Source organism: Polyodon spathula, chromosome 2 (genome assembly GCF_017654505.1).
Source record: "Polyodon spathula isolate WHYD16114869_AA chromosome 2, ASM1765450v1, whole genome shotgun sequence".
Taxonomy (NCBI): Eukaryota; Metazoa; Chordata; class Actinopteri; order Acipenseriformes; family Polyodontidae; genus Polyodon; species Polyodon spathula.
This window is the reverse complement of record NC_054535.1, coordinates 23974268-23994833: the sequence shown is the minus strand read 5'-3', so window position 1 is coordinate 23994833 and position 20566 is coordinate 23974268. Positions and strand designations below refer to the sequence as shown.

At 38.1% G+C, this 20566-nt stretch overlaps 1 protein-coding gene across 12 annotated transcripts in view; it reads right to left on the bottom strand.

Annotated features, from left to right (window-relative positions):
• The window catches only part of exoc6b (exocyst complex component 6B), a 210895-nt gene that overhangs the window by 92316 nt on the left and 98013 nt on the right, over window positions 1–20566 (bottom strand). For all 12 annotated transcript variants that reach the window (XR_005946780.1, XR_005946781.1, XR_005946782.1 and 9 more), the window contains exons 9-15: window positions 18925–19008; window positions 18267–18313; window positions 16489–16609; window positions 14711–14782; window positions 14523–14620; window positions 13449–13554; window positions 12836–12945 (exon numbers count right to left, since the gene is read on the bottom strand). Coding sequence is in view for 9 of the 12 variants with exons in the window: in XM_041218027.1 (XP_041073961.1) it covers window positions 12836–12945; window positions 13449–13554; window positions 14523–14620; window positions 14711–14782; window positions 16489–16609; window positions 18267–18313; window positions 18925–19008 (638 nt within the window). In the remaining 3 variants the exon portion in view is untranslated. The remainder of the gene's footprint in view (window positions 1–12835; window positions 12946–13448; window positions 13555–14522; window positions 14621–14710; window positions 14783–16488; window positions 16610–18266; window positions 18314–18924; window positions 19009–20566) is intronic.

Below are 20566 nucleotides of genomic sequence, written 5' to 3'. Positions count from 1 at the left end.
GCATTCTTAGTTTAGTGGGTTTTAATGTAACAAAAAATTGCTGCTTTTGTATTATATGTATACTGTTATTTAAATGGTCTGACTTTGGCAGTTGTATGTGTGACATGCTATACAACTGAATTGTGGTTTGTTCTTTTTTTCTGCTATGTACTGTACAGTGCTTCGTGATACTTTTGTATAAAAAGCGCTATATAAATGTAATAATAAATTTAAAAAAAATAATTTCGAAAAAAGCACAACCTAAGTGCAGGCATGTTTTGCATTTCAGTGAGAATCATAATGTGCTACGTCATTTTGTCGGCAAAACATCATTTTGTATTGTGAATTGTTGTTGCCAGACAGTGATCATGGATGCAAGTAAAATAGATTGTTTACTACCATCTCCTTAGTTATTTTATACCTTGACTGCTGAGCTGGTAAATCTACACACTTACCACTTAATCTGTAGATTTACTGATTTTACACATGAACCGTAACATTGACATTAATCTGTTATAATGATATTGTACAAATCATCAGTGACAATTGCAAAACTCTGAATCTCATGTTTAAATGTGACATTTTCCACACAATTTGCATGAGAGAAATCAGTTACTTCACAAGTCATGTACTTCTCCCACTGAATTCTCCAACCAGTGATGTCACAGGAGGGTTTTCCAGTTTGTTTTGATTGTTTTTGATTGGTATATGTCAAATTAGCTGTTTAAATTCCACGGTCATTCAAACTGTAATCCGCCATTGCTGGTGTCGGACCTTGTCCGACATTACAATTTTCCATCAAAAAGACAAAGCACAGGTCTCTAGTTGTTTTTTCTCCAGAAAAAGCAGAGAAAACATTTCAATGGCTGAGTGAGACAGATAGGATCTAAATAAAAAAATATATAATAAAAAAGGGGGGTTATCTGAGCAATGCAGATAGCCCCATGCACCACAGACACAAACATCCAGCGCTCAAAGATTATCACAGACATTTGCAGAGGTTTTTGAGACGTTATAGTAATAAAGTAATGACTTGGATCGCATTATTGAGGAGTCTGGTGATAAAACAAGTGATCAGGAGAGGATTTATCAGTATGCACGTCTATAAAGAGGCATGTGAAAAATACAGTGAAAAAGGGGTGGGGCATGGCTGGAGATGCAATACTCATGTCCTTTTGCCATGCACTACCTTTTAAACCTGTTTTAATCTGAAAAAGTACATATTGTAAACAGCGAGTGTGAAAATAAATTGGTTGGACTGAACTGATTATTTGAGAACACATTGTGCTTGTGTCACTTTTAATTGAGCTGCCTGGAAAAGTGAGGGTTTACCCCAGAATGCCCCTATAATAAAGTAAAGGCTGAAACGCCGCAGTCAGCTTATTCTGAAATTTGGATTTAGGGGACAGCCATAGGAAAATTAAAACAAAAAAAATATAACAGCTCAGGAGCTCCCTGAGAGGCAAACATGCTACTGAAATAAACTAGTCATGCTGACTATCAAAGGAGATAATTAACTTCCCCCTGAAAGTACTTGACAAGCCTTCTTTTAGACAAGAGTGCTCCGACATTGGTTTTGAACAATCTCCACGCCCACCCTCATTCCAAGCAGGCAGAACAAAGTTACTGGGCTGACGTCTGAAGCACTAGAGTTGCCCACTGAGGACTGAGTGAATACGATGCATGTCGAGAGAATGCTGAAAGTGGCCTCTTAAATGGATTCGGCCCGGGGCTGCGCATTAACTACCCCCGCGATTAATTACTTAGTTATTGGCTGGAGCGAGCCAGGTGCAGTGACAGAAGCAGAACACGTCACCGCGCTGAGTAAACCTACGTCCGGGATGTCAACCTAATGAAAGGAATGAAAGAGGGTGACATAAGTCAGTTATCACGTCAGGAGAAAACATACTGGAAGGGTCCTTTGCTCTGTGGGTTCTTTTTGTACTAACCCCCCTTACCTCCAATGAGAAATAATGTATGAACCCAGAATATTAGAGCTCAGACACACAATTACTCTCTTATGTAAAACTGGTTTTCTAACGGGCATTGCATTATTAGTCACTGAAGACTTGCCTAAACTTCTCATTAGTTTTAAGATGAATAGAGCTACATTTTGTTAGTATTACTTTGTTTATTAACAAAGGGGTTTTTATTAAGTAATTTATCTTGTCAAATTAATAAAAACGCACTTAACAATCATCCATAATCCAACGCTCAATAATTTGATATGTTAGGGTACTAAGAGAATTCACTGGGACATTCATAAGAAGAATAAAGAATAAAGTTGGTCTTAAACCTTTAACATACAAGGGGACATGTGTCCCACAAAAATTATGCTAACTTTCTTATTTCTGCAATGAGGTGCACAAAACAGGGTTTTAAAATTTACTGACAGGTTGTCAGTTTCCTCATGGTAATTGGGTGACTCTCAAATGTAATTTGAGAAGAAACTGCTTGAACAACCGCTCAATTACTTGTGTACCTTAAGGGGTTAAATTTGCATTTCTTTAAGTACACCCACCCCTCGCTAGACTGCCGATTTGGATATATCGCGGTCCTGGAGTTGGCTCCCCATATTTTACTATCTAACTGCGTATTCCTTAGCTGTAGCTGAAGTTGGTGAGAAACAATTAATGGTGTTCTGCTTTTTATCCAAAAATAAATGAGAAAAAGCTGGTTGCATAGAGGATTTATACTGGACCCTGACACCTCCAACAAAACAAGGGAGTGGTTGTACAGTATTTGTTATTAGCCTATTTGTTTTTCTATGGGTCTCTTACTATATCACGGCCCTCGATATATAGCTGATCTATATTGGACCCCGACCCCACAACAGATCGAGTGAGTGGTGTTCTTAAATGTTTTTTTTTTTTTCATTATGGTTTAGCTCAGCTTTTAATGAATCTGCCTTGTCAACCCAAGACCATCAGCCTGTGAAAGGGGACTGACAGACAGACAGACAGAAGGACCCAATTGGAAGAACGACACAGAAACTACTGCTTTCCCAAGAACCATCTTTTTGGTTAGGTAAGATTAACTGTTAAAAAAAAACAAAAAAACAAAAAGTAGTAATCTTGGACTTACATAGCGCCTTTCACAGCCAAAGTAAACACAATAAAATAAAATAAAAATAATAACACATTAAAGGAAATGTACTAAAAATGACAGACAGGAAAACACCATTTCAGAATAGCCTTCAGTGTGGATAGGAATTAAAAACAGACCCCACAGTTACTGACAGAGAGAAAGGATACTGTACACAGTCTGGGAGCAGGAAAGCTGAAGCCTGCATTAATGGCTAGGGGTGTAATGATGTGTCACAATATGATATGTATCACGATATGTACAGTATCAGGTTACAGGTGATGGTCTTGAAGGGCTAATTATACGATGTATAATAAAATCAAATGCTCATTTAATGAGGCACTATTTTTTAAGACAAAAAATATATAAAGGGGAGTGTGGAAGGGTGGTGGGCAATTCACTGACACACAATATTAACAATACATACCTCTATTACAATATGATATATCATGTAAAGAAAGTATTGTTACAGCCCTATTGATGGCAGTGTCTCAATGTGTTGTTATGGCATGCCAAGGGCATTACAGTGCTTCAGAATGGGCCACCAAATCAAGGTTATTTTATTGCATTTTTTAGGGCCATAGGCTGGGAAGCCTATTGTTATTGCTGGGATTACTCTTAATACTCTTTTTAGCAAAAGTTGATCGAAAACTAACAAAATTTGGTAGGATGGTAGATGCTTATGGGAAGTTGGTAGATGTTAATTGAACTTATGCTGTAGATAACATGGTTTGGTCACCATATTAACATTTAGCCTAAAAGTAAAAATTCTGTCTTTCGAAAACAATTTATTGCAGAGTGCTGAAAGTTGATACACTTGTTGAGGGACAGTCCCAGATTAACTGGTGTTCATAAGAAGCTGACAGCTTGTGTGGTATGGTGGACATGCTGCATGATGTCATAATCACATGCTGCATGATGTCATAATTACAAACTACAAAGATCTTCTTCTCCCAAACCGCTAGTCCGATTGAAACAAACCCAACGGCTCACATGAGCGTATGGTTGTCTTTAAACATTGTTCATGGGAAGTTGCTACAATAAAAAAGATGACGGCCACCTTGAATGACATCATCAACTTAAAAAACTGGCTAATAACTCCATGTAAAGATAGGTCCATGATTATTATGGAACATATATAGTAGCCCATGTATGCTCTATAAAAATATCATTGCCCGTGACCTTTGATCTCTCCTAAAGGTCAAATATAAAACTGGCTTATAACTCCTAATAGAGTGCACATAGGGTCCTGGTTACTATGGAACACATATAGTAACCCATGTATGCATTCTGCACTATTTGCTCAAGTGTTTGGTACTGGCATTCTGCACTATTTGCTAAATTGTTGGTAATGTTACTGTTACTGGAAGCCGTAAAGTTGCTGGCAACGCTACTTTATTTTTATATTTTTTTGTAACTGATATACAGTAGTAGTCTTTGATGGAGTAGTAGTCCCTATGCTTTTTTACCCCAATGTCCTCCTGTTTCTCTGCTCAGAACTATTTTCCATTATCACCTTGGTATGCAGTTGAATTTTTAACACAAAAAACTTAAAGTAGATTAACATGCTACAACCCCATCGACACCTATTAGAGACCCTTTGTGCTTACTGTTGGTGCGTATTGGGACTGAGGATCTCTATTACACTATATTGTAATATTGAAGACAATATTGTGATATATTGCAACACATATTGGAATTCAACGCCAAATGATTGTTTGCTAATAAAACTGATCTACATATATAAACTGTGTCTTTATTCATTTTTTGTGAAATTTTAAGTATTAGAATGTAACCTGATCAATTAAACTCTCATATGAAATGCCCAGTAACTCATTTTTGTTGGCTCCTCTGAAGTACGTGCATGTGCTCCCAATTTGAAAAATAGAAAAACAGTGCTGGCTTGAAAGCTATTAAATTATCTAAAAACATTGATTTTAAATGTAATTTTTTAAAATTGCTATTATAAATAACATTTATTTTCATTTTATGTTAAACATGTTTTTCAAAAGTACATCCTAAGACTGTGACCATAAACACGGGTTTAAAACTTTTTTATATATTCGGTCAGTGCAGAGACCCGGGTTTGGAATAAATGACTCATCTTGCTTTTAAGATTGTGTGTGTGTGTGTGTGTATAATATATATATATATATACACACACACACACACACACACACACACATATATATATATATATATATATATATATATATATATATATATATATATATATATATATATATATATGTGTGTGTGTGTGTGTGTATGTATGGTGTAGTATATATATATATATATATATATATATATATATATATATATATATATATATATATATATACACACACACACACACACACACACACACACACACACACACACACACTGGCTTGCAAAAGTATTCAAACCCCTGACCAATTCTCTCATATTACCGAATTACAAATGGTACATTGAAATTTCGTTCTGTTTGATATTTTATTTTTAAACATTGAAACTCAGAATCAATTATTGTAAGGTGACATTGGTTTTATGTTGGGAAATATTTTTAAGAAAAATAAAAAACTGAAATATCTTGCTTGCATAAGTATTCAACCCCTGTGCTGTGGAAGCTCCCAGTTTGCACCGATGAAAGAAATTGCCCTAACGAGGACACAATTACCTTACCATTGGCCTCCACCTGTGAACTATTAAAGTTGCTGTCACATTTTCTGGATAAAAACCCCACTGTTGAAGGATCATTGGTAAGCCTGTGAATATGAAGGAAAATGGAGACCAAAGAGCATTCTACAGAAGTTAGAGTTAAAGTAATACAAATGCAGAGATTAGGGAAAGGGTACAAAATAATATCCAAGTGTTTGGATATCCCAGTGAGCACAGTTGGATTAATAATCAGGAAACGGAAGCTGCATCACACCACCCAGGCACTGCCAAGAAAAGGCCATCCCTCAAAACTCAGCGCTCAAACAAAAAGGAGACTTGTGAGAGAAGCCACAGAGAGGCCAACAATCACTTTGAAGGAGCTATAGAGTTCAGTGGACTGGGAGTGGAGTAATTGTGCACCGGTCAACCATATCAAGAGTTCTGCTAACACAGGCCTGTATTGGAGGGTGGCAAGAAAGAAGCCATTACTCAAAAAGTACCATCTGAAAGCACATCTGCAGTTTGCCAGAAAGCATGTGAGTGACCCAGCTGCGATGTGGGAAAAGGTTTTGTGGTCAGAGGAGACTAAGATGGAGCTTTTTGGCCAAAACTTAAAGCGCTATGTGTGGCGCAAACCTAACACTGCCCATGCCACAAGACACACCATCCCTACAGTGAAGTATGGTGGTGGCAGCATCATGCTGTGGGGATGCTTCTCATCAGCAGGGACTGGGCATCTTGTTACAATTGAAGGAAGAATGGATGGAGCAAAATACAGGAAAATACTGCAAGAGAATCTGCTTCAGTCTGCTAAAAAAAACTGAAGCTTGGGAGGAAATTCACCTTTCAGCAGGACAATGATCCCAAGCACAAGGCCAAAGCAACACTGGAGTGGCTCAAGAACAAAAAGGTGAATGTCCTACAGTGGCCCAGTCAAAGTCCTGATCTCAATCCCATTGAGAATCTGTGGCACTATTTGAAAATTGCGGTCCACAAGCGTCGTCCAACCAACCTGAACAACCTGGAGCAAATCTGCCAAGAAGAATGGGCCAAAATCACTCTGACACTGTGTGCAAAGCTGGTACATACTTACCCCAAAAGACTTAAAGCTGTTATTGCAGCGAAAAGTGGCTCTACCAAATATTAATGTGTGGGGGTTGAATACTTATGCAAGCAAGATATTTCAGTTTTTTTATTTTTCTTAAAAATATTTCCCAACATAAAACCAATGTCACCTTACAATAACTGATTCTGAGTTTAAGTGTTTTAAAATAACATATCGAACAGAACGAAATTTCAATGTACCATTTGTAATTCAGTAATATGAGAGAATTGGTCAGGGGTCTGAATACTTTTGCAAGGCACTGTATATATATATATATATATATATATATATATATATATATATATATATATATATATATATATTATCGCTCGGCCCTCCTAGGAATAGTCAGAATATAGTGTAAAATTAAATTGTTCAGAACCATCAGCAGATAGTCTTTAAAAATAAACGTAAAAACAGAGATGTGAGATATTATACAGGGCATCGTGGTGAATCTGCACTAGAGATTATCTCATAATAGAAAGGAATCGAAGAAAACATGCATGATAAAAATAGCCAAAAAATAACCAAACCACCAAAAACAACATTTACCCACTAGGTGCTTTCCAAACAATCCAAATTTGGCTCGAACACCATCAATCTGGCACCACTGATCAAGGGGGATTGCATTACCTATTAAATGTTACCTCAAGTTCAATGTACAGCCTTGCATAAACAACAATGTTTGATGCTACACAGCCATCCTTTTCAGATTTTTTTTTTAATGAGGAAATGATTCCACACATGTGACTTTACTTTGCAGAAATTAAGATATTGCCATATTTTCTTTTGTGTTTTGTTTTCTTTTGTGCTAGCACAGCTCGCATTATCTCATGAGATAATACCCAACATTTTCCAGCAGACATTTTCCTGAATCAGTTTAACCAAAAATACCGGTACTGTTTTTCAAATACCAGTTATTGTATTGCCTGATGAATATCTCACTATACTGGTATATCGGTATTGTCACGCACTCCTGGTGCTTACTTTGCTGGGCAGAGAGGCACTCCTAGGATTCGAAATGTACAGGAAGTGACAGCAACCATGATCTCTACAACACAAGTACTATAATGGGATTAAGTCACAGGTGTCACAGATTACGTGATCTTTGTTGGTGTCTGTGATTTTAAGAGCATTGAACTTTATCATCTACTTCAAATTCCACCTTATCCAAAAAAGAAAGAAAAAAGAAAAAAGCTTTTTTTCAGTTACACAAATGATGTTGAACTAGCTCAGCTGCCTTACTTTTTGCAATGTAGCCACTGACACCTTAACTAAATACTCTGCTACTCTGCCACAATGCAAACATATTTTAAAAGAGGTTTATTGTTTTCTTCAATGTACATTTTAGTCTGTAGTTGTATACGCAGTGAAGCTTACCGATTTACAGAATTCAGTTTGTTACTTCGATTCACATTGATGTTGTGAAAATCATAATAAATCTAAAAAAAATATTTAGATTAATTTTCCTTTTCCTCTACTTGTATAAACAGACTAGTATCATCTTTTAGGTAGGTGTATTGTATTTAAAAAGACATACAGTAGTTGAATTTTCATCCCTGTGACTTCACACACCATTCCCCCTTCCTCTGCGATCTTGAACATATTTACCGACTGCTCTGTGATTTTTGCTACAAATTTCAGTGGTCAAATATCAGCCTTAATTACAATATTTGCATGTTCGAAATTAAAGTAGAACATACAAACAACATTCCTCAAAAAAGGGTTAATTAGAAATCAGATTTTACAGAACTGAAATTGTGACTTCCTCAGAAAGGGAGACACTGTCCAGCACATTTTCAATATCAATGTCGCTAATGAGCAAAACAGAAATTCAAGCTCATTTAGACATGTAAGTAAACATTTGCCAATTACACTTTCAGGGCACACATTTGTATCCCTGCTTACCAAAACCCACAATACAAACCTGTTTTTAATTAACAAATTGCATCATTACAGCAGGGTTTGAACTGAACTAAATCAATTAACATATTTGTTTATTCATTTATTTCCAGGAAACACTCCTAGACATAAACATATAATTTTCAAAGGGCACATGTTGGTAGCAGGCAGCAGACAAGCAGCCAACTAACAGCATGTGGCTGCCATGGCTTAACTCTTTGGGTTATACAGTAACAGATGCCTTTTCCATCACTACTAGTCAAAGGAAATTCATTACTTACACCTGCCTGTTAATTTCCCCGTTTACATCTGCACGACGTTCGCTAAAAACATGCAGCTCAGAAGATGAATGAGTCGCAAATCAATACAAGATCAAACACAGCACCCACCACAGCTGGGGTGGTCGTGTGTCTTTTTTGAGGTTAGGTGCTACCAATGCCCACCATTCTTCGTGACTAGAGAAATTACTCCCCCCCCCCCCAAGTGATCACTTATTTTGTACTGACCAACTGCTAATTACTTTCAAGCTAAACTAGTTAACAGTAAGTATTTCTTAAATTAAAAATGTGCAGGAATTACAATGTTTCTTAAGAGTCGAGAATAGTTTTGCCACCCTCTGTTTTGCGTCAATAACACTGATGATTTTAAATGCATGCTCGTTTGTTAGTAGTGTCTAATGTCTCAAAAATACGCCATGCTGTTATCCTCAAGACACCAATCGTAACAAGATGTCCATCTCAATGGGATTTTCCTGGTAAAGCATTTAAAATAAAAAAAAAAATACAAATTACACAAAAAATGTTACTTTATATAAAAAACAGTACATTAAAATGTATCTTTTAACCATGTTCCCAGAGCATATGACATAATAAACAGACACTATCAGCATACAATCCATAAGTCACCCGACAACTACATCTCAGAAAATGGCATCTGCAGAAGGCAGACAGAGTTTACAGATGCAAGAGAAGAACACTTTAACCATAGGGAAAAGGTACCTTGTTATTTGTTTATTGCCATTTTCTAAAATACATTTTTAAAAGAGCAAGAAAATGAAATTACAAGGAAAAATCATTTCATAAAACGCTCAGTTATATTTTTGCATTCATCCCATTCCCAGTTGTACTGCTTTCCTAGAAAGGGAGAACATTTTGGGATACCATTCTACTTGTACGATGTCTTGCTCATTAAAATATTTAGCATAATTATACAGAGTAGACAATTTTTTAATCATGCATAGTAAGATACTTAGTAAGTAAAGGGAAAAATGGGCAATACAATCCCCACCCCTTAGTCTTGCTGTAAATCATTTGTTGTTTCCAAGCTTTTGAACATTACTGTATGTATGTGTGTGTATATATACACACACACACACACACACACACGCGTCATTGATGTTATTGTGTTTATATTGTTAATTATGCGAGAACGGTTTAAAAAAAAATACACTAAAAAGAAAGGAGAAAAATAAACTTGACTGCCCCTTTAAATAAACAGTACATGATTGAACAAAACAAAGAGTGCTAAAAATGCACTGCAATTGCGGCTCTCCCACTGCAGCCCTGACCCTGCGTGCTTTCTGCTATAGACAAGACGACCCTGTCACTCAGATCTGACAATCAGAGAGACATCCTAATATAAGCTAATCAACTGCCAGACTGGGATGACTATTCAACCCTGTTCAGATGACTAGAGAGGCACACAAGCAGCCTCCCACAGCACATACATTAAAGCAATTTTCTTAACAGATACATTTCTTTCAGTTTTTTTTTTTTATATTTAGATGTGAAATTCAATCCCTCCAACTCTAATTGTGCTGCAGTGTTTTTGCAGCTTGCAAGAAATGGGACGTTTTGCACTTTGTTTTTTTTTTTTTTTTTTTTTTGCAATGAAATAATGACCTTTATAATAATGATAATAGCCTGTAATTTAGGAGGCAAGGTTACCTTATCCTATTACACAGCGAGCATTCCTGCCAAGCACAGGCCCCGCCGATAATCGACTAATTAACATGAGGGATGGAGAAAGCAGGACTTTTCAAAATAAACTGCCAAGGAGATGTTTTTTTTTTATGTTTCTTGAGGGGGCGGTGATAAGCAAGGCCCTGTGAAAATCGTGGAAATTCTCTTTAAAAATTCATGGCAGTGTTACGGGTAAAGTATCTTATTTTGCAGAATGTGCACTGAACTATTTTACAAATTATGTGTACAGATTATTATTCTTGTTTTAAACATCAAATATAGGAGATAAATGCACTGACATCATCAAAATCAAAGTTATTCAAGTACTTTACAATAGCTTGTGAAAAGATGCTGTAATTAACAGCCTGTAGGTAAAATGTATCTGCAAGGACAGCTTTCAGTTTTAGTGTGTTGTTTTATTTGCTGGTATTAATACAATGGCACCATACTAAACCCGCAGTCAGCTGAGCAGGGGACTGGCACTGTTCGTCGGTCCTGACAACCATGGTTCAGGCAGAACTGAAACTAGCCGCAACAGACTGCTTTCCGCCGTAAGAAAGTGTGTAACAGAGACAGGAAATAATACTGTAGGTAAAATGTATCTGCAAGGACAGCTTTCAGTTTTAGTACTTGCAAAACAAATAACATATGTACCGCATACTGATCTTGGGCATCAGTCGACTCGTCCATGACCGCTGACAAGCAGCCAGACTGTTTTACCAATTCCATAATCTCCTGCTTGTGACACTGTCACAAAGGCGGCCGGAGAGGTTGACGTCAGACCAGAAACAGGAAATAAACAACGAGAGGTGGAGTTTGGTGGAGCTGAGCGAATGGTCTCGCTCAGCATTTAATAAATAAACAGAACAGAAAATACAAAGGTTGTAACATACAAAAAACACAGGACACGGCACTCGTCGCCAAAACAAAAAGACAAACACAACGGACTATACAGACAAATAAAAGGTGAGCAGATATTTAACTACTATTCTTATCACAAGTATTACCTCCGTCTCCTAGCCCGTTCTCCACTCACTGAACACACAACCCCGAGTATGTGAAAACATGCTACTTTTATGCAGCTGTACAGAGACTCGACTGCTAATCAATCATTCAATTGGAGTCGCGGTGCAACTGCACGTCAATTAATAAAGTGCAACTCCCCGTGCTCACATATTGTGCGTCATGGTTTTCAGTGGACTTCTGGAACACGGAAATCACTGTTTTTTGTTTCTTTGCAAGTAAAACAGTCGCAGAACTGTTCTGGATTTCCGCCTTTCTCTTTCAGTGAATACTTGAATCTAAATGCCTGTCAACAGCCGATTCTCAGTAGTGATCTACAGTAACGTTGCAGGACGTAAATCACTCCTGAGCGGCTCCCCAGGCCTTGAAGACGAGGGCTGCCAAGTCAAAGTAACACAACAGATCTGGGCTGGTAAAAACTAGATTCACTCCTGAGCCCAGTTTGATCCAAACTCATTGCTCTAAAGCAGAGGTCTCCAACCCTGATCCTAGAGAGCCACTGTGGCTGCTGGTTTTCGTTTCAACCAATCTCTCAGTTACTTAATTGAACTAATTATTGTCTTAATTAGTCAAGATTAACAGGTGTTCCAGATCTTTAGCCACTGATGATGTAAAGACACCTATAAAACCTGCTGGATGGGGGCTCTCCAGGACGAGGGTTGGAGACCCCTGCTCTAGAAACACTGAAAACTGGGTTTTAAACTACTGTTACCCAATCCACCCACGGACCTGCAAACACAACGAATGATGCTTGGAAACCCAAGACCTTTGACACTAGTGCCTGCCACTGCACGCTCCTTGCGTGCGAGCCGACCCTTAAACAGGTAATTCCTCCAGCCAAAAAGGCACAGGGGTAAGCCAGAACAGTTGAGTATGTGGATAAAAGGACAACCAGGGTGGAATCCCTGGCTAGTACAAGGCCTTCAATGGGAGCCATTGAGCAGGGAGGTACTGGACTGTAGGAATAGCTTTCTAGCACTGTCATTACCAGCACCTTATTAATAAGAAGCACTAGCTTGAACACTCCATTCTCAGCTCTCCACCCATTGTGTAATGGATACATTTCTATTTCAGTGAACTAGGGTTGTAATAATAACCTAACGTTTTTGTTATTTGTCTCTCTTTCTCAGACACTCCTTACCTGAGGTGGAGATCCTCGGAGAACTTCAGGCAGGCATAAATGAACTCCTTCAGCTGGCTGTAAACCTTCGGCACAAACTCAGAGAACGGGAACTTCTTTGGGAAAGGGAGCTGTAAAATAAAGCATAGCAGTCAATCACAATGTTTTACAGTGTCTGGCTGCTGATGAACTCATCTGATCCAAGGGTCACTACAGAAAACAAGACCTTGCTAAACAAATGGAGACAACATAAAAAAAGGCCGCCTGGTCTATCGAGGCTCGGTTCCTCAGTACTGGCTTCACTATACGATTCTATAATGAATTTTACCAATACAGACTTTGTAATACTCAAGGAACTTACTGCTTGTCAGACATTGAGTTTGCTGGCTCTTAGCTGCCCAGTGCATAGTTTTCTACCTTTGGATCAGCTGTAAGAGTAGTGTTGTAGTTTTCAGGGATGGAAATAAGGTTCTCATTGCATACCAGTTTGATCCATTTGACTGCAAATTTATTAAGACACAACTGAGCTTGTTACAAAAACACTGCGGCTGATCAAGCTCATAGTAAAACCTGGAATGGGTGAAACTGCTATGCAACTGGAGTCTTATTTCCATGCCTAGCGTTGCCCTCTTACCTTTTCCAGCTCGGGGTCCTGGAAAGGGAACTGTCCAGCAGTCTTCCTGTATGCCTCTTCACTCACAACAGGAATGGGGCTGTAGTTATCCTGATCTAAGATTTGCCTAGTCGGATTGATGAGAAATAGAAAGGGTGTTGTATTAAAAATGCAGTCGTTCATAGATTCTCTTGCCGATTCGGCCTCCCTACCCAGTGAGCACAGAGTCAATGCGACCTATGGAAGCCCATGTGAAGACTTAACCTACACACCACACGGTAGTGCCTTTACCAAGTGAGCCACTCAGTGAAAAAGGGAAGACAAACAGTTCTATTGGGGTTTCTCCTAAAGGACTAACTGACATGAGCTATGATTAAAAAAAAGACATCTCTTCAGCCTGGATAAAAGAAGAGAAAGATGGGACTTGATTGGTCTTTAAAATAATAAATGGTACAGATGAAGTTAACCCAAGACAGAATTTCACAAAGTACTTCACGAGTGAAAAACAAAAAAAGCATACATGGAAGTTGAGTAAAGGTGAGTTGAGAACAGAATGGAACCATGTTTTTTACACCGAGTTATAAATGCATGGAATAACCTACCAGGTGATGTAATAGGATCTAAAACACTGGAAACATTTAAAAAAAGACATTATGTGCTTTTTAACTAGTCGTGCCGCCCATTCCCCCCAGTAGGGGAAACTGGTGTGCTAACAAGGAATGAGCCTCGCTGCCAAACTTTTCTTAAAGCATTCTGGGCTGCACATGGTCTTATAAAATCTTATGAAAAAAGTATGTGAATACTTTTCAATTTATCTGCAGAGTAGGAAAAGCCAAGCAGATCTGTACAGCACACAATGTTTTTTTTTTTTTTTTTTTTTTTTTTTTTTTTTTTTTTAAATTATACCTTTAATTAGGAGCAGCTGAACATGTGTAGAAAATTCACTACTGTACTTCTCAATTTATATTACCAAATAGAAAAAAGCATGCATCAGTAAACTGCAATCAAAATGTTGCCGTGTTATGTCTTCCAAATCTGTTTAGGTCCAGCTACTGCTGCCAAACCTTCCCTAGAGCAGCACTGCTAGAGCCTTACCGGAAGACCACAGTCCACTTCTTGAGCAGAATCTCACTGTACTGATCCCGGATTTCCAGCAGCATGTCAAAGAGCTGATTCACTGGAAACCCATAGCCCTGGAACGAAGGAAAGAGAGAGGGGCTCAGCGCTTAGCACATTGACACCACAGAGATTGAAGCTGGCACTACTGCAGGGTCTGGACTCACCTGTAGTGTGTCCGCGAAGAGAACAATCAGGTTCTTCAGGTCCAGGACCAGATTGGGGTCGGTGCAGTACGACTGGAATTAAACACGTAAAATAAATACATAACAAATACCACGCCGAAAGGGACTGGACTGAAACACAGTCTTGTCTCAATCAATATAGGCGTGTATTAAATGAAAACATTGCAGTTCTGTTATGGTTTATGAAGTGTTTGCTATTTCACTAATATACAGGCACTATCCAATCAAAACATCCAGACACTCGACTGTATGAACCAGCGAGACGCAATGGATGGCTCTTGAGCCATATATACAGTAGCTCACTGAGCTCCCCAGCATGGCTCTTTTACTGGTCAAATATCCCATTGAAGTCTGTTAATATGTTTGAAGAGGCTACAAGGGCAACTGTCTTTGGTGGAAGTACAGTAAGTATAGTCAAAATGTAACAAAACTGATGTGTTTAAACATGCAACATGTTCAGTGAGCCCAAAAATACTTAAGTCTTAGTGTGGTTTGGTTCAACCTTCTCTTTTTATTTTTCTTTTACTACTTCTACTCTAGTAATAAATCATTTTTTGTTTTCATAAACTAAACTTATTTCCGGTTACAATTTGTTATTGTTATTATTATTATTATTATTATTATTATTTATTATTATTATTATTATTATTATTATTATTAATATTATTAATAATAATAATAATAATAATAATAATAATAATAATAATAATAATAATAATAATAATAAACATTTTGTAAGGCTCTTTAAGAATAGCTTGATCATCTGGTATGGTTGTTTTAGCCAAAAAGTTGGATATCTCTGGACTAAACACAGTAAAACATTGAGTTAACACACTGCAACAGTAAGCTGTCTGTCTATCTATCTATGTATATAAATTATATATAATTATATATAAATAGGATTAACGATTGACCCAACTTGTAGGGTTACAGTGAACAATCCTGATAAGTACTTGTGATAGAAATATAATGATCCTTGGTGGTAAATCTCCCTCCTGGCGTTAAGTAAAGGGAACAGAGTACCCTGGACTGGATAGCAACAATTCATTCCCAGGGTTAAGAGGAAGTCGTCATCTAGAAAGGGGATGGAGCTTCAGTGCACTAACTCATTGACCCAGAAGGGAAACGATGTGGCAGCTGCGGATTGAAGGAATGGCTACAATCGTTTAGTAAGGGGTCATGAGTGACGGAGCAACTTGATCCGTTCCTTCATTTATGGTTAAGGAACAACCCGGAAGGACCAGTGTTTATATATATCGTACCGTGAGTGTTTTGTTTGTTTGTCTCTAATTTGTTACTTGTTATTTATTAGTAGACAGCTAACACAGACATCACTTCACCTGTATCACGATATTATTTGTATTTGCACCACAACCACTACAGCGCACACCCAGGACCGGTGAAAGAGCTTATATTGTGTGTGTAATTGACTGTGTTTATTATTTGGGACTGCAAACCCTTTATTTAGAACAGTGCGATACACATTGCGGTGTATTGCCTGGGATTATTTGTGGTCACCAGACCAGAATTATAAAAATAAACCTCCTTGCACTTTGGATTCTTGTTGTCTGCCTTGCATTGATCACCTGCACACTGCAAGCCACTTTGCCACAGTACTGTACTAAGCTATAGATAAAAAAAAAATAAGTACAGTACATACACTAAAGGTAAATGCAAATTGAAAAAAAAGAAAACCTACTCCCCAGTCAGAAACCCGACTACCTTAAGACATCAGGTTCTATCCTCCACCCCGCCCTTACCGAGTGTGTCCGCAGTGCGGCGATGGTTTTGGAGAGGGCAAGGTCCCAGAGCTCGTCTACGTAAGCCCGGTTCACCAAGCCCTGCGTCGTGTGCAAGATGTGGTCCTCCACAACAAAGAACCTGTCCAGAAAGGGTGAAGAGAGGAGCTGTCAAGGACTTCCAGGCACAGGAGAATAATATTTACACAGGAAGACATTTGGCTTATTTATACACTAGGTAGGCTGAATCCTCAGTGTTAATTGTGAACAAGGGATCTAAATAGTGGTGTATTAACATACAGCTTGAATCAAATAAACTAAATCAATGCTCATAAACCCTCCACTACCGCATTTTATTTATGATCTAAGGTATTATCATACTAATATTTTTTTTATTTTTCTATTTTTAAATTGAGAAAAAACAAACTTAAATTTCACATGTGACTTATGCTGGATCCGAATCTACAAAAAGGTGAAAAGTCCCAACGCCACCTAGTCCTCCCTTCTTTGGTAATCAGTCTTCAGGATTTAGAGATGTGTGTTCAGTAAGGATTTGTTTGACCCTGGCGCGATCCTGTCTCAGCTAACACATGCACTCTTCTGAAGAAACATGTCCATTATCGGAATCCACACATCTCTTACTGGAAGTCAGAACACACATCTAAGAAAGCTGGAATTCCAGGGCATCTGGAAAGCAAAACATTCCAGCCCTCAACAAAGAATCTGCTGCCCAAATTCCACAGGTCCGGGGGTGTTTGCAGAACACACTTTCCAGACACTGAATGAATCCGGTACCAGACATTAGGAATAACACACGCCCACCCTCTATATCCTAACAAAGATACATCTAGAAAATACCTAAGGGGCTAGGGGCAACAAGTTCTGCAGGTAAAGCTTATGCAGGAATCACAAACCATGTGTGTTGGCCTGAAATCAATCTTGTTAGTTATGAAGTATTACCAATGTTGCCAATCATGAAAACATCAAATCTGCTTCTGCCCACACTTCCCGTGTAAGAATACAGTATGTAAAGGTCCATTTTAAGTTTCTAATTCTTTTGAGTCAAATCTTTCAGTAAAATATTCAGTCAATGCTCAAATGTAGACTGATTACTGTATATAAGAACATAAGGAAATATATGAACGAGAGAAAGGACATTCAGCCCACCAGTGCTCGTCCAGTTCCGAGTAGCTGACTGATCTCAAAACTTTGTCAAGTTCGGTCTTGTCAAAGCACCCCAGTGATTCAGCATCAACAACGTAACAATGTAACCCATTCCCTACCCTTCCCACTCTGAATGATTAAGTACATGGATCAGGTATCAATTTAGATCCATATTGTACTTGCGTATAAATACATTTAGTTTAATATACATAGATATTTAACAGAGAGTGGCATACATATTCACACATAGACAGTTTGGATTAGTACCGAGCTGTCAAATACTATGAATTTAATTTTAATGCATATTGACCCAAGGCTAAAAATCACTGGCATAACTGCTAGTTGCTATATCTTCAAAAGCAGCATCAGAACTGAAGAAAACTTTAGTTTAGAAAACTTTAAGTTTAGGTAAACAAACAGTACGACAACATTTCTTTCATGTTCTGTCAAAACGTCTGTTCAATTAGACCTACTTTAATTTAGGATTGCAATAACGTCTTGTTTACAGAAGCCATGTCGTCTAATACTCTCAATGACTGCGTTTGCTGAGATTTCCGAAACATGCCCACGTGTTTCTTTTAGCTTATTGAAAACAGAACACAGCGGAAAAAAACAAATGGAATAAAACAACTTACCCCACAATTTGATTAAAATACTTCCTGTACCCTTCTAAAGTTTCATGCTGTAAATAAAGCAAAATAAACAATCAGTTACAAATAAATGAGTCACAGCACAGAGTCAAGCATTTCTGTGAAAGTACATGCTGCACAACGCAAGTGCACAAGTTCAGCTGTGCAAAACAGGCTTGCGCATTCGACACTGTAATGATGGCTGCCAGAATCAAACATTCAAACACATATATACATGTCAATCAGTGCAGGGACAGAATAGTGCCTGGCAACACTTGTATACAAAAAGAGCACAGAATCGTTCTCAGTCCAGGTAATTCAATTAAGAGCAGGTATTTGATTCCTGCATTACCTCAAGATAATATAAACATGTCTGTACTGTTTGAGATAGCACATTTAATTGACAATAATAACAGATAAATAGCTTAATCCCAGCTAGAAGGAAATGTCAGGTACTAAAAAAAAAAAAAACGTAATAATTTCAGTGACAAGCGTTTCGGCCAGAAGTACGAAGACACACGGTCGTTAAGTGTATTAAGTTTCTTTGAGGATTTCCACGTTAGTTTAATGTTTATAGATTAAAGTGTCAGGTGCACCCATGCGGTAGCTCAAGGAGTTGAGAACACCTATTGATTGCAGACTGGGAGAAGGGAAGACAGCATACCATGTTGGAGTGTGGCTGCAGCACTAGCCGAGCTTGTTTCCTCCTCTGCTTCCTGTAGTAGTTCTCAAAGGTGTCTCTGGCTCCCTGTGGGCAGGGGGGAAAGCATGTAGACATGATACAGGATTTTTAACTTCTTAAAATCACATATTTTCAAATGTTTGTCATTGAACCTACTATCTTCAATGATGAAGTGAGCTTTGGTTCACATTCTTATAAAATCACTGGGTGATGTGGTCTCTCCAGCTCAAAGTGCTAAACAGTGAAGGACCTATTTTTGGTTCCATTAAAACGATGTGCCTACATGCACATATTACACAGTAACTGTGCATGGATGTGAATGGAGCTACTTACACAGCAGTACAAAAAACTATTTATTACCCCCCCCCCCCCCCCCCCCCCCCCCTTACCTAAACATTACTGTAATACACAGTGATCACCACATGCCACAAAATTACCCAGGGCCAGGTAATGACCGCTGTAGAGGATATTAAGAGTAGTTGGGTTTCTGAAAAAATAGTGTTATACGTCCCCACATGTTGCTACAAATGTTTAAATAACGCACCTGTAATTGTTCTTTTCATTGTTAACATCCTGACAACTTTTTACACTTTAAAATCTGTTTCAAAGGTCTTTTAAAATGTCTGCTGTAGTGCACTGGGGTTTGAGATCTGTCTTCTAAATCACTGCAGGAAGTTACCAAAAAAAAAAAAAAAAAAACGCACAAGTGCTCTGGCCTCTGGCTTTTCTGGATCATTATTGTTGTGTTACCTGTTTGACAACATGGGCAATAATCCTTACACTGTCAGAGCTTTGAAACAAACTTTAAAGTTATAAGTGTAAAAATTTGAAAATAAAAATGACTGGTATGTTATTTAAACACTTGTAGCAATACGTGGGAAGGTGTCATGCTATATTTTTTATATTTTTTTTTTTTCTTTTTTTTCTATGAAGTAATTTATTAAATGTGTTTTTAGATTAGATTTTGTATTTAATTTAATATTTTCATCTGGACTGCTTACACAGAGTGAAAATGATGTTGCTGTATTAAACCAGTTTCAATGTCCCATTAGCTACCTGTGGTAAAGAGACTGCTCTGGCAAGTAAATGACGCATACTGTTAACACATCAGTGGGTTAGTTTTTAACAGTACAATTTGTTTATTTCTTCTTTTATTCCTCCATATACCGTAAGGTAGAAAGACAGAAAAGAACACGCCAAGACATGGGAACAAAGAAGAAAAGAGGGGAAACAATGCCTGTAATGTGGAGCCGTGCAGGCGAGCGAGGCTTGGCGAGCAGGCAACAAGTTCTCAGGTAAGCCTTGTACTCGCTGAGTGAACAGAGGGAGATTCCATAAGGCTTGGACAGACAATGGCACACTGTAAGCCCAGCTATCCGTCTCTTACTCTTTCTAGCACAGCATTCAGGCCAACTCTGCCACGTCTGCGGGAACAAAGAGCCAGGCAACCTGAGAGCACAATCAGACACTTGAGAGGGACGGCATAGGGGCTGAAACCCATCTCGCCAAAGATCACATCTCTGGCGTTTTTCCGGACGATTAGGCCCTATGAGTCAGTGATAGAGAAGGCTCTTAAAAAGGCTTTGCTTCATCAAGTAAAGGAAACAGCTGAAGGCCACTTAAA